The following is a 12,937-nucleotide window of genomic DNA, read 5'->3' on the forward strand; positions in this document are numbered from 1 at the left end:
CTCAGAACCAGAAGAAGGCTGCTACATTTACAAGCAGATGTTAGCAGAGCATGGCAACCATTAGAGCTGCATCCATTAAGAAACTGCTGGAGAACTACTGACTTGACATATGCAACTGTACTATCTGCATCAAGATCCACTTTCCAAACACTTGGCAATAAATATTCAGCTTAACATTCTGTAAGCTCTGTACCAGCGCCTGTATAACACATGCCAGTGTTCATGACATCACTTTCAACACACAGATAATTTAGGACTCCTTTATTTTTTCCTCCAGTCCTCATGCTTACAGAATGGTCACATCGTAGGAACATGAGGGTTCCTTCACCCACCACACTGGATAGCAGGAAAAGTTCAGATCATCTCATTAAAACAGGAAAGAACAGAGTAAAGAGGCAGACCTGAATGTCTCAAGGCTGGTTTGCTGTGATCCTCTGTGGAGAAAAGAAGGTTGATAATAAAAGCAAAAATTTATATGAACAGTTTTGAGGGTGCTGGAGTGAATGGAATGCTTGAACCTGAAAAGCAAATGACTTGGCTCAGCCATTACCTGACCTGTGGTGATTTCCCCTGTTGCAAACCACATCTGTAACATAACAAATATGGATTTATAGAAGCAACAAAAATCAGGCATCTGACTCTATGCTAAGGATATCTCCACCTATTACAGAACTACATAGACCCCCTTAGCTTTGCATTTTGGCAAATGTTTTGTTAAACTGTTCCTTGTTTCTTAATCCCATTATCCCCCAATACCACCATGCCAGAGCCCATAGGAGTGGCTGATGAGCCTGTGAAGCAATATTCAAGATAAAGAATTTCTAAACTCTCCACAGGTAGGTAAAAGACTCATCTACACTGCCAAAAATGAGCGCACCAACAGCACTCACAAAGTAACTTGGGAAATAATTCACAGTTTAATCGTTTCTATAACTGCTCAACCTGGTTTTCCATGCTCAGACACATGAAGGTGGAATTAACACAAGGATATGTGAGGATTTGAGAACACAAGCATATTTTTAGAAATAATTTTTCTATTTTCTGTCCTGGCATTGACATGACTCCAGCCTTATCATTTACATTAAATTCCTCATAGTTTACAGAATCTTGAGCTTTGCAAATTCATTTCTGAATGTACCTAAAGAAGTACTTTAAGTGAGCTAGAAATGTCTAAGAGATTGAAAAACAACGTTTACAAAGAGGAAAACCAGCAAACTGAATAGGGTTTCTTTGAAATATCTTCATTTAGGCATTCTTAATCTACTCGTGGTCCCTAGGACACACCAATGCTTTTGAAATCTTGCATTTAGCAAAAATGTAGTGACACGTTTTTGGCTGGGGCTTGAGGTGTTTGTCTCTGACTTATTTATCATTATTTCATCATAATCAATTGCAGCTCAACTAGAAGTGTGCATGTGGGAATAAAGCTCTAGAGAATAACAGGGAACTTTAAAGGTAAATCTGCACTGGTTTAATGCTTTTCCAATCTACATGAGAAGTAGATGCCTCTGTTGAGTGCCTCTTTCTGTGAGATGAGCTATGGACCAATGCCCAAAACTCTCATTGACATCAACCAGCTTAAAGACAGCGAGAGCAGAGCCCAGCAGCACAGTTCCTATTTGAGCCAACAATGGAGAGGCTATTCAGAGTTAAGGCAGAAAATCAGAGCTAAGCCCCAGCCCACGCTAAGGACAGCTGCACTGATGACAGCCATGCTGGCTATTCTACCGTACCAAAGCTCCTCTCAAAAACCAGTATTTCCTAGAGTGTTTACTCTAGGCACAGACTTGGCCTTAAAAGCTCAGCCAGCTTCTGCCTGCTCAACAGTAATGGCTGCTGTGTTTTTCAAGTCTCAGACGTGTTGTGGTAGAAAAACTGAAGCACAAAACAGAAGCACTGGCATTAATAAATCAATCACAAGACCTCTCTGTTTCTGCTGTTTCCAAGCCTGCACTACCCACCTCCTTTCATCTTTCTTGCTCTGCCTTCCCAGGAGGATGCAGATTACTAAGGTACCTGGGTCACCCTCTCAAGCACCATTGGTAATAACAGCTAGACAAGAAAACTGTCTTAACTTGAGATATGGGAATATACAGCACCGGGGAACAGCAGAGGGAAAAAACAAGCTCTTATGCTCCATCTCTTGCTACCATAACTTTCCTAACTTCTTATTACAGTATGATTTTTTTAAGCAGTAGCACCTCCCATTATCTTGTGGGTGCTGACTGGTCACTTGTGTAAATGCTTATGGTGGGAATTCAGTGCTACTAGTGGCAGCTGGGGAGGAAAAGAAGAAAAAGCCTAACCTATTTCTTCCACTCATTCCAAGTTCTCATGTATATAATCAAGTCAAAAAAAAGCAATCAGAAAACTGACACCAGCATCACATGCTGTCTTGGCTGCAACAGGAACAAACCCTTGGGTCCAAACAGCCACTTACCCTTTCCAATCCCTTCAAGTTCCCCTCAAACGTTCCTCTGAAGAAGGTAACTGCAAATCTTTCTGCACTTCAGAGGCTGTTACCATAAGCAAAAGATGAAACTTATCACGCCTGAAGAGAGATCCATTCATCTACAGACTGAATACAACATGGGCAGTTACAGCATATGGCAAAGCCGGCTGCTAACTCCTTTTTCTCCCCAGGCAACGATGAGATATTTGTATCACAATGAGCCACATGCTGAGGGAGGAGTGGGAAGGGAGAGGTATCTGGCCAACAAACAGCCACTCTGGGACCCAACCCAAGCACTCCTTCTAGTCCAGACATGTCAAGGAGGAGGGAGGTGAGGATAATCCTGCTCTGTTCTAGAGACCACTAGAGAGAAGGCCCTGACCTTCACTTGCAAGCAACATCTATTAAGTGGTCTTGCTGGAAAGTAAGAACAAGTTGCAGCAAAACTTCTTAATCTGCCAAGCCCTTAAATCTACTTGGCTGAATTCAGAGAGAGGGAGCACACCAGCATTATCCTTCTGCACTGTATCGTGTCAAAGCGAGACACAAAACATCCTTTGCAAAACCTTCTTCAAAAAGGGCCCACAGCAGACAACACAAAGGACACAGAATGGATATATGTCCAAAAGATGTCCACCCTTGGGTACCCAACATAGTGCCCATGCTGTGACAATCAACCATTCACTCCACTTCATTTTGACCAGCTGTGTGTCACTGCTGCAGTAACAATCTCCGGGTTTTGCTGCATGATTGTTGCTGCAGCCTGCAGGCAGCCCACCAAAAACCACTGCCAGTAGGTACAGGACACTGGGCTTTGCCTTCAGCTACTAACAGTAGGTATTACTTTCTGTGGTGCTCTGACAAGAGATAAAAAAAAGCCATACAGAGGTCAGAAGCCCATTCATGTGCAGACAGATGCTGGCACCAGAGATGGAAGCACTTTCCTTGCCTTTCACTTGCTCAACTAGTTCACCTCTTCCAGATACCCTAGGACTGCCCATTTCCTATCCCTCAGAGACACACCAGTAGATAAATCCACACATAGTGCCTCCAGCATCACCCAGAACATCTCCCTAAGTCAAATCCCAAGGACATATGCCAGTGGTGCCCATATGCCCATTTGATCTCCTCTCCCTGGTCTGCAGCTCTAGCCAGCTCTAGCCTAATACCTTCTTACCAAGCTTTGGAGCTTAGAGAAAGAAGACAGATAGTTGAGTTGGGAAGGTAGCCAGCAAGCCTGCCAATCTAAACGATAAGCCGCTGGCTTTAACCTCAGGCTCATAATTTACTACCACTGGTGCCAGGTACTATTATTGTCCCTTTGGGAATATTAATACCAAAAATAAATTTAAAAAATAAAGACTCTTAGTTGTCTCTGCTGATTTCTATCCTCCTCTTCCCCTTCCTAATTCACAGATCTCCCTCTTCCCTCCAGTACATTCTTGCATTAACTCATTCAAGCTCTCTGGTATATTCCAGACCACCCTAACCAAACCAGTTACCAACCAGATTGCCTTTCAAGATACAAAGCAGCACCTCAAGGAACCAGGTTTCAGACATTTCAGCAGATATTCTCGCTACTGGCTCATGCTTGGACACAACCAATGGTACCAAGGCTCCACAACAGTCCAAATAACGGTATTACTTAACATCTCCTGGCAAAAGAAGGCAAAGTTACATAGATAGATATATAGGGAAATAGAGATAGATGAAGATTTCCAGGCAGAAGCACCCATACACAGATGTGCAGTCTGCATCCTGGGAGATATTTAAAAGCTGTCTGGACCTGGCCCTGGACCACTGGCTCCAGATGGCCCTTATGGAACAGGACAGTTGGACAAGATGACCCTCAGAGGTTCCCTCCAACCTCATACATTATGTGAGATTGCTTAACCTCTATCATGCTGATCTGTGCTGAGAGTTCATGAGTAGAATTATTTATCTCACTCACCTTGCCCTTGATGTTCAGAAGCGGGCACCATGGCAGGAGGTGAACTTCAGCCTTACTGTCAACAAAGTAACAACAGTATTTGCCTCCCTCAGGAAACAAAAGGAAAACAATCTCCTTCCCTAAAAGCAGGTAAACTAAACTCTGCATGGCTTACTACTCTATTTATCCAGTCCTGACAGCATGCAGGCACTTCTGCTGCAGCATGTTTTTGCATGGATTAGAGAGTAAGGACCATCCAGGAAACACTTGGGATGCAGAGAAAGATACAAATATTTGCTGCCTGGCAGAACTGTAATCACCTCCTCTGAACAGCATGAGGTTCCTCATGCCTCCCCTTGTTACTGAGTCTGCTTCCCAGACCTGGGCATTCTCAGAAGGCACTCTTCCTCCCCACATCGTACTTCATCATCAGATTAGAGTTTCCCAGATTCACAAACCAGACATCAGACGGAGGGCACTGTGAGACATCAAATCAGAAGAGAACATCTTCTCACTTCTCTCAAAAAGAGAAAAAAATGAGACATCTACTGTGTTCCACGCGTCTGGAATCCCAGAGCCTCCTGCAGCAGAACTATACCCTTGCTAGAGGACCAGTTTAATACCTCTCTTTTTTTTTCCAGCCTGACTTTCCCATGCTAGGATTGTGTTGCATCAGCTATGCATAGCATTTCTTTTATTGGCTGCTTCATTGCCAAATACTGGCAGGGGTGAGATGGTCAGAGGCTTCAGTGTGGGATGAACTGCTGCCGTATTTTTTGGAGGTGAAAAATAAAAGCAAAATAGCAGAAAGTTACCAGAAGCAGAATTTCTCATTCTATCATGGTGCAACTGGTTTCTGCAATAGTTTCCTTATTATATTGCTTCAAGAAGCAAACAAATGTACTTGGGGACAAAGAACTGCTATGGCCCAGCTTTTCACACTTGTAAAAGCCACGTTCTGGACTCAGCCTGTGAAGAAGTGGTGTAAGCCATTATATTCAGCACAGACTGTTGACTCAGTCACTCTGGGGAGCGAGACCCAAGGCATAGAAAGGCAAAACCATCATCAGTGCAGGAGTGGGTTTTCTGGCATCCCTGAGCAGTGAGAAGCAAGCTCAGAAAAGACAACAGTCAATAACAATTTTCAGTAACTGACAAGGGCTGGATTCAAATGGGAGGCTGAAAGGTAAAAAGGACTTGTGAGCTCACATATTCTCTATCTGGAAGCTATTTGTCAAGTCTGGGAGAGGCAGGAAAGGGCAAAGCCCAGCTGTGTTAAGGATATGGAAATTTCACCCTGGATCCATTAGCAGCATAACCCAAGACCTCAGTGGATCAGAGTTCACACACTGAGCCTTCCTTGGTCATTTTATGGTACGTGCCCACAGCTTGCTTTCCCGAAGCTTCTGTGCAATTGGTATCAGCCCAAAAGAAAGCTTTCAAAGCTTGCCAGTCCCTGCCCAACCAAAATGCCAGCATTCAAGTATTCAGCCAAGGAACCATTGAGCTTGATCACACAGCTAAGCTCAGATCAGAGATAATGCTGCCCCAGGTCACTTCAATGCCAAGCCAAGACAAAGCCTCCATCACCCATCATGCACTGAAACTATTCACTCACCAAAACAGTGCAGTGTCTGCAACAAGAAATTCAAGTTTCAGGTGCCTTTTTCTCTTTTGTGTTGGCCCTTTTCATCCTAGAATCTCTACACATTCTAAATGAAGCATTAGGCCTCCATAAGACAATGGAAGTTTGATATTATCTACTCATACACGCAGGTAAACCGTAGCAGAAGTTTTTCACTTGTTCAAAACTAGCTAATGACTTCATAGCATAACCTAGGTATGCAGATTCTGCTTTGTACTTTTAAGCGTTGCTTTCCCTACCAACCACCTACCCACATATAAATGAAAACAGTTTGTTTTCTCATCTTGCCAACCCGAAGCTGCTCTCAGATTACGATTACCCTCCCTGCAAAGGCTGCACTCTGAAATCTACTCTCACCATCTTGAAAAATCAACGGAGCTCCAGCAAGCCCCACTAAATAGCACAGGAGGAAGGATCATCTACTTCCTCTCTGTTTACAGAGCACGTCAAGAACAATCAATCTCTTCCCCAGGAAACAAAGAGCAGTTCCAAATAGGCTGGACCTCCTTCTATCTCTGCCAAACTTTGTGGTCCTTGCTGCCTTTACCTAAAACTATCAAAAGCTCTCCAGGCTCTGCCTGACCTCAAGAATCAGCACCACCACAAAAGCCAGATCTGCTCATGCTAACAGGGCGCCAGTCTTTCTGGGACACACACAGCCTTCATTAAATGGCAAGTGGTTGGCAGCAAGGACTGCGCGTAATGAGGTTGCTATCTAAGAACCATGATCAAGGGGCAGCTAGGAGAAGGCATTCACTGCAGCAATACAGGCGTCTGCACGAGCCAGGGTATTTCAGCCCAATTAAGGGAAAGAAAAGAAGAAGTCTTCTGAGGTAATTTTCCAGTCCTTTGGAGAAGTGAAGAAAAGCGTGTATTGAATTCCTTTCTTAGCCACAATAGAGAAGAGATGAAGCGGGTAGCTAACCAGCCAGGGTGGGTAATACTCCAGCAACTGTCCAAACTGATGGCTGGGGCACAAAAGGGTAGAATCACACTGTCCTGTGAAGCTGGAAAGACATGGCTTGGCACCTATCCAGAATGGGACGTTTTAAACATGCTCTTATACAGCCTTTCCTGCTGAGAAAGGCTGAACTGAAAGGTCCAGATGGTGGAGATTTCCATTTTATCCACAGGTCATGGAGGTAGAAGCGCAGCAATACCCTAATCCCTTAAACGCACTCAGACTTCCCCCAGCCCACTTTTCTCTCTCAAATTTGTTCCCCTTGCTTACAAAAAAGCATAAACTCACTGGAGCCCAGGAAGGCATGTCTTCCTGCAAAAACTGCCTGGTTTGTTCAACCCTAAGAACAGCTTAAGCATCCTAACACAGAGTCACTCCACACCACAACTCTCTGGACTAATCTATCATCATCCAACAGAAACAGGATTTGATGCAAAGACAAAGCACTCCCCATCTCTTCACCCATGCCTGAGCAACTATAGCATGCACATAAACAAATCTTTCTGTCTCTGAACATATTTGCTTCTAGAACTAAATAATTTCACCAGATACAAGGAGCTGCATGAATGCTGCGGGACAAGTGTGGGAAACATCTGCTGTTCAGAAAAGTATCCATCTGATCAAGTCCATCAATTTCATTCTGGCAAGCAAACACATAAGATAGTAAGGATACTACTCATAAAGCAAGAGTGGCTTGATGGACAGAACCCAGGTGGAGCCCTAGTGTAGCCAGTTAATATCAACTTTGCTCATTTGCACTGTTTTGTTAACTAAAGAGGCACACTGTGCCAAATGGCCACACATTAAATAGAAGTGGCATTTTTACTGGAGAATGAAGACAGATGAAGAAGGAAATCTGTAGCTCCTGTTGGACAGCTAGGGAATAGAGACACTGAGCAAGACTTGCCCAGCTTCATATAAGGATTCTGCAGGAGAACTCAAAATCAAAACCAGATTTCACATCACTGTCCTAAGAAACAGGTAAGCAAAAGTCTGAATCTACACCACTTCTCTCATGATTTTCATAGCGGAAACAAGTACAGGTGACAAGCAAAGACATGCAGTGAATGAGACTTTCTGGATCAAGGAGGAAATGATCCTAAGGCTTCAAGAGTTTACCAGCTGAAAATAAACCAATTAAAAATATACAAATAATACAAATCATCAAAGTCCTACAAAATTCAGGCTGCATCTCACTTTGTGTTGGCTCCCCTATGCTAAGTCACCCAAAATGTGTCAGTTTACAATTAGCTTAATACCACTTCTTTAAAAGAAATTCCACAACCTAGAAGAGAATCTACAATACAAATGTTGCTACCAATAAAACAAAACCAAAAAATAAGATTTCAACATCTTTTAGGAAAATCATTGCCACAATTAACCCAGAATTATGGAGAACAGACAAACCAGGAAGCAAATCATTCTCACAGCGTTTCCCAGAAAAACCACAGTGGTTTGAAAAGCTCATTCAAATAAGCCTCTAACTTGCTTGGTTTGTCTTTCACCAGCGCATTTCCAAACACAGTGCCAAAGGGGACTAAAGGCAGAGAAGGTAGATGCTATATAACTAGAATCTAAATCACAGAAAGGACCTGAGCACAAAGAAAAAAATACAAAAAATAAGCTTTGAGTACATGAAATGCAAGACTGGACCTTTTGAATGTTCTGTAAGCAGAGACTTAGCAAGAAGGTAGAAGGAGGGGGTAAGGAAAACTGTACTGCAATCCTAAGTGTGCTGTTTGTTCATGGTATACATGCTGACAGCAGGATTGAGAAGAGGCTGCTATGTAACTGGTCCATCTCATAGGCGTAATGGGAACATTCTTAATGAGGTCAAATCTAGTACATCCAGCCAACCAGAGGCAACAAAATTCTTCCCTAATGAGAGGAAATTCAGAATTGAAAATAACTGTCTTTAAATTACTGCAATTTACCAGGGTCAGCAGATGTCTGCAGATATTCTTTCAGACTGACACTCTACCAGTGCAAGAAAAACAAATAATGAAGAGCAGTTTGCAATACTAGCTCTGCAGCAACACCTTCTTGAAGAGCTGCAACAGATGGGCAGCTGTGCAGGCCAACTCACATCCTATACCAGGCATGCCCCATGTCTCTTCCTCAGTTGACCCTGGACAAACTATACCTCAGTCCCATCCCCCTAGAGCAAAATGATGAATAACTGCAGCTAGAGCAGTTTGCTTTTGTAAGCTATTAAGGATGTAAAAAGTATAGTTTTACATTGCTGTAAAATTCATAGGAAGTCCAAAGACCGAAGTCCAAGGAGGTCAAGAAACTCACAGATACTTAGTACCTAACATCATATCTACGCCTACTTCCACTGCACAGATGCTCATTTATACACCCCTGAACAATGAGTTCCTATTGGAGTAAATGGCATGAGTCAATCCACAGCAGCAGGTGTAACCTGACTGAATTCCAGTGATTTTGTTCCTATGCCATACAATAATCCAGACTATGTGTTGCATTCCTAATATGTACCAAGATAGAGGCACAACTGCAGCAAAAGCCTTTAAAGTTGCAGAAACTTTACCTCTTAAAAGAGGTATCTAAACTATCCTAGACAGACTGCAAAAGAACTGTAGAACCAACTATGCTTCTGAAGGCACAATCACAGGCAACAACTTCATGAATTTACTGAGCCCTGCCTCAATAATCCTCCTCCACTTTAGCTTACAACACCTCCTCTCAAGTGATGCCACTTTCCTGGTATGAAGTTCTGCCTTACCTGCTGCATTTTTTCCAGGTCAAGGCTGGGCCTGCAGATCTTATCCCCATATCCTTGTCGATGTCTCTTACACGGCATGACTTGCTCAAGGCCTGCCCCAACACCTGTCAAGATTAAAGGTCTAGAGGCTGGGTTGCACACCAGAGGCTGGAGTCTCTTGGGAGGGGAGGCACTGAACAGCACAGGGCTTGGACTTGCATGAAGACCATCAGCCTGCTCTGCAACAGGCTGGAAGGACATGGCGCACAAGTTCTTCACTTCTTCGTCACTGGAGGAGGTGTTGTTGCTGTCACTGCAGCATGCAAGCCTGCTGACCTGGGACCACTTCCGCTTCTCAGCGGCAAACTCTCGGTTGATGCGCTCCAGCTCCTCTTCCGAGCTGTGGCGATCCAAGCTGGCATGGAGAAGGGCCCGGACCTTGCAGCATTGGTTCTCCTGGTTCTGGAGCTGGTTGGTGGCCAGAGGGGTCAAGGTACAATTCCGTCTTCTCTCTGGTGGGAAGAAGAGAGAAGTGACAGAGCAGATCTCTATCTCATGCCATGAAATGGGCCTCATTTCTCCTGACCCCTTTTCATTACTTCCTCACAAGAAAACTTCTGAGCTGCTTTCCACCTTTTCTTCCCAGAAGAAATGCCCCTGATGAATGCTTTCCCCAGAAGTTTCCAGATCTTTCTTAGACCATACTGCTCAAACTGTTAGCTGGAAGACTAGTCACACAACAAGAACGTGGACCTGCCGTCCACCTTAGCCGCAAAAGGCAGAGAGGACACGGTCTTACAAGTGTGCTGTCAGGCCCTTACCTTTAACTAGAAATATTAAATTCCTGTGACCAGTTCTCAGGGCAGAGGAAACACATAAGTTATGGTATAATTATATGGTATATAAGGATATTCTAGTTCTAAGAAGCACATCTGTAGCTCAAATGGCAAATTTGGTTTCCAGAGCTAAACGTCCTCATCCTATTCCAGAATTTATCATATAAAAGAGCCTGTCTTCAGCCATAAGCTCAGCATACTTTACCTGTTCTGGAGGTAAGTACATAAAGACAGCTTTCAATTTTTGGCTGGACATGCTCTATAGGTTAGGAATTTGAGTTCTCCTGCCTTTGCGTAAAAATCCACTTGAATTTGGCTGAATTGTGATAAAACATAGGGCATGTCTAAATGGCAGAGACTTACTACAGCTCAACAGATGTACTTTTTACAGATAAATAAATATCACGTCCAAAAAAAATGGCAAAACACCATTCTTCTATCCAAGATGCCTGGCTAGATTCAGTAACAGAGCTACCCAATACCAGTGGTGCAGGAGGGAACTAATTAGACAAATGAGTCCTGGAACATAGGGAAAGGATGGTCAAAACTGGAAGCAAAAAGGAAGACAAGACCTAGAACAAAGACAATGCAGACGCACAAGCATGGAACAGAAGATACGTTCTCACTTCCAGCTCTGTTACTGACCTGATAGCAAATCTCAACCACCCCACATCTACAGTACTACCAGCTTAATGTGTGGTTAATGGTATCCATCACTGATAAGAAAAGTGTGACTACAGCATCTGATATCACCAGCTTCTCTCTGTGAGGTTCCAAAGACTTCAAGGTGCCTGATTTAATGTATCACAGTGAGGACTGTGAAGGAGGTATTTGCAAGAGCAGATGTGAAAATCAAAACGCACTTCAACTGCAGTATTCCAGGACCCTCCTATCTTGTCCCTTTACCTCTGTCGATCTGAACAAGTTCCTGGTTCTCTCCCTCAGAGTCATCGCTGTCCTCATCACTTGGGGGGTAGGAGATCTAGGGAGCAAGGAGAAAGAAAAGGCTTCATCATGAGCACTGAGCATTGCCTTGCTGCTGCCCAAGCCACTTCCCCCACCCTCCCCTTCTCATATCCTGCAGGCATCCACCCCATCTAACCACACACACCCCACCATAGCACCTCCCTGTAAACACATCCTCATCTCCCAACCTCAAACTCCCATCACATCCTCTTACTTGCAGCAACACAGAACCAACAGCCTACCACTATTTCCACCTTACTGCACCACCAATTCTCTCCCAAGCACAACGAGTGTACCCTGTCCTTAGCTCCCCAGATGCACTACTTATAACCAGCATGGCCTACCACATCCACATCATGCGGACGACTGAATCTTCAAAACCCATCACTGTAGGAGGGAAGAGGAAAAAAAAAGACATCCTGTCAACAGCACTATCATCTCGCAAGGTACCCACAAGTGGATGTGGCATGTTAACTTTAGCTAACTTATGTATGTACCCGCACTTCCCCTTGAAGACACACACACACGCCACAAAAGAACAGACAACTCACTTTCCTAGAGCATGACTCTGAAGAATGTACCAGAAATAAAAGAAATAAGCTTTCACAGCACTGTGACAAACAACGTTACACTCTCCCTGTGTTACACAACACCAATACTTAGAGTTTAACTGAACACCCTTAAATGTTTGCCCCAAGAGTAATGGCAACTCATGTATTTTGTCTATCAGGAATTTTCAGAGATATTTGCATTGAGTCAGCCAATGGACTTGAGCAAGCCACTTACTGCATACCCAAATACCATTTACTCTACATGGGTCCTAACACTAAGCAAACTTGGTGGCAACGTACTGAGAAGGACTGAGATCTGAATCCAAGTTTTTGCAGGTCATATCAGAAACTCAGCAGGAGTTGGTTATATGTAGAGGAAACCCTACCCACCTTGTTCCTGACTTATGATCTGCTGCACAGAACATACCTGGAAGTTATTACACCCAATCAAACCTTTGAGCTTCACAGCTTACTATGTGTTTCTGGCAGTGCCAAGAAGAAATGAGTCAAAGAAAAATGAAATACTTCCAAAAAAGCATTCACAAGAGAGAGTTCTGGAATAACGCGATCACTACAAGATGAGCTTCATTATCCCTTACACCTTTTTATCCCAAATAACAACAAATATTTCCATCATTCTCAGCTTTCTCTGAGTCTCATAAATTACCCAACCACAACAGCATCCAGTGACAATGGGTTTCAAAAGTTACTTGCCGTGTTTCCACTTTAAAAATGTTTCATGAGCTGTGCTTGACTTTTATACAAGGTGAGGCTGCAAGCAACCATTCTACTGATACGGATTCATCTCCCCTCTGCCACTGCTCCCAGGGAAACGTCCTTGGAGTGTTTCAGCCTCCCAGACACCCAAAAG

The 12,937-nt window shown here is 43.7% G+C and overlaps 1 protein-coding gene across 3 annotated transcripts in view; it reads right to left on the reverse strand.

Annotated features, from left to right (window-relative positions):
* The window catches only part of LOC140250674 (uncharacterized), a 52,244-nt gene that overhangs the window by 25,547 nt on the left and 13,760 nt on the right, over positions 1–12,937 (reverse strand). For all 3 annotated transcript variants that reach the window (XM_072333574.1, XM_072333573.1, XM_072333575.1), the window contains exons 2-3: positions 11,456–11,531; positions 9,735–10,225 (exon numbers count right to left, since the gene is read on the reverse strand). In XM_072333574.1, coding sequence (XP_072189675.1) covers positions 9,735–10,225; positions 11,456–11,531 — 567 coding nt within the window. The remainder of the gene's footprint in view (positions 1–9,734; positions 10,226–11,455; positions 11,532–12,937) is intronic.

The sequence above is a fragment of the Excalfactoria chinensis genome, chromosome 3, assembly GCF_039878825.1.
Source record: "Excalfactoria chinensis isolate bCotChi1 chromosome 3, bCotChi1.hap2, whole genome shotgun sequence".
Taxonomy (NCBI): Eukaryota; Metazoa; Chordata; class Aves; order Galliformes; family Phasianidae; genus Excalfactoria; species Excalfactoria chinensis.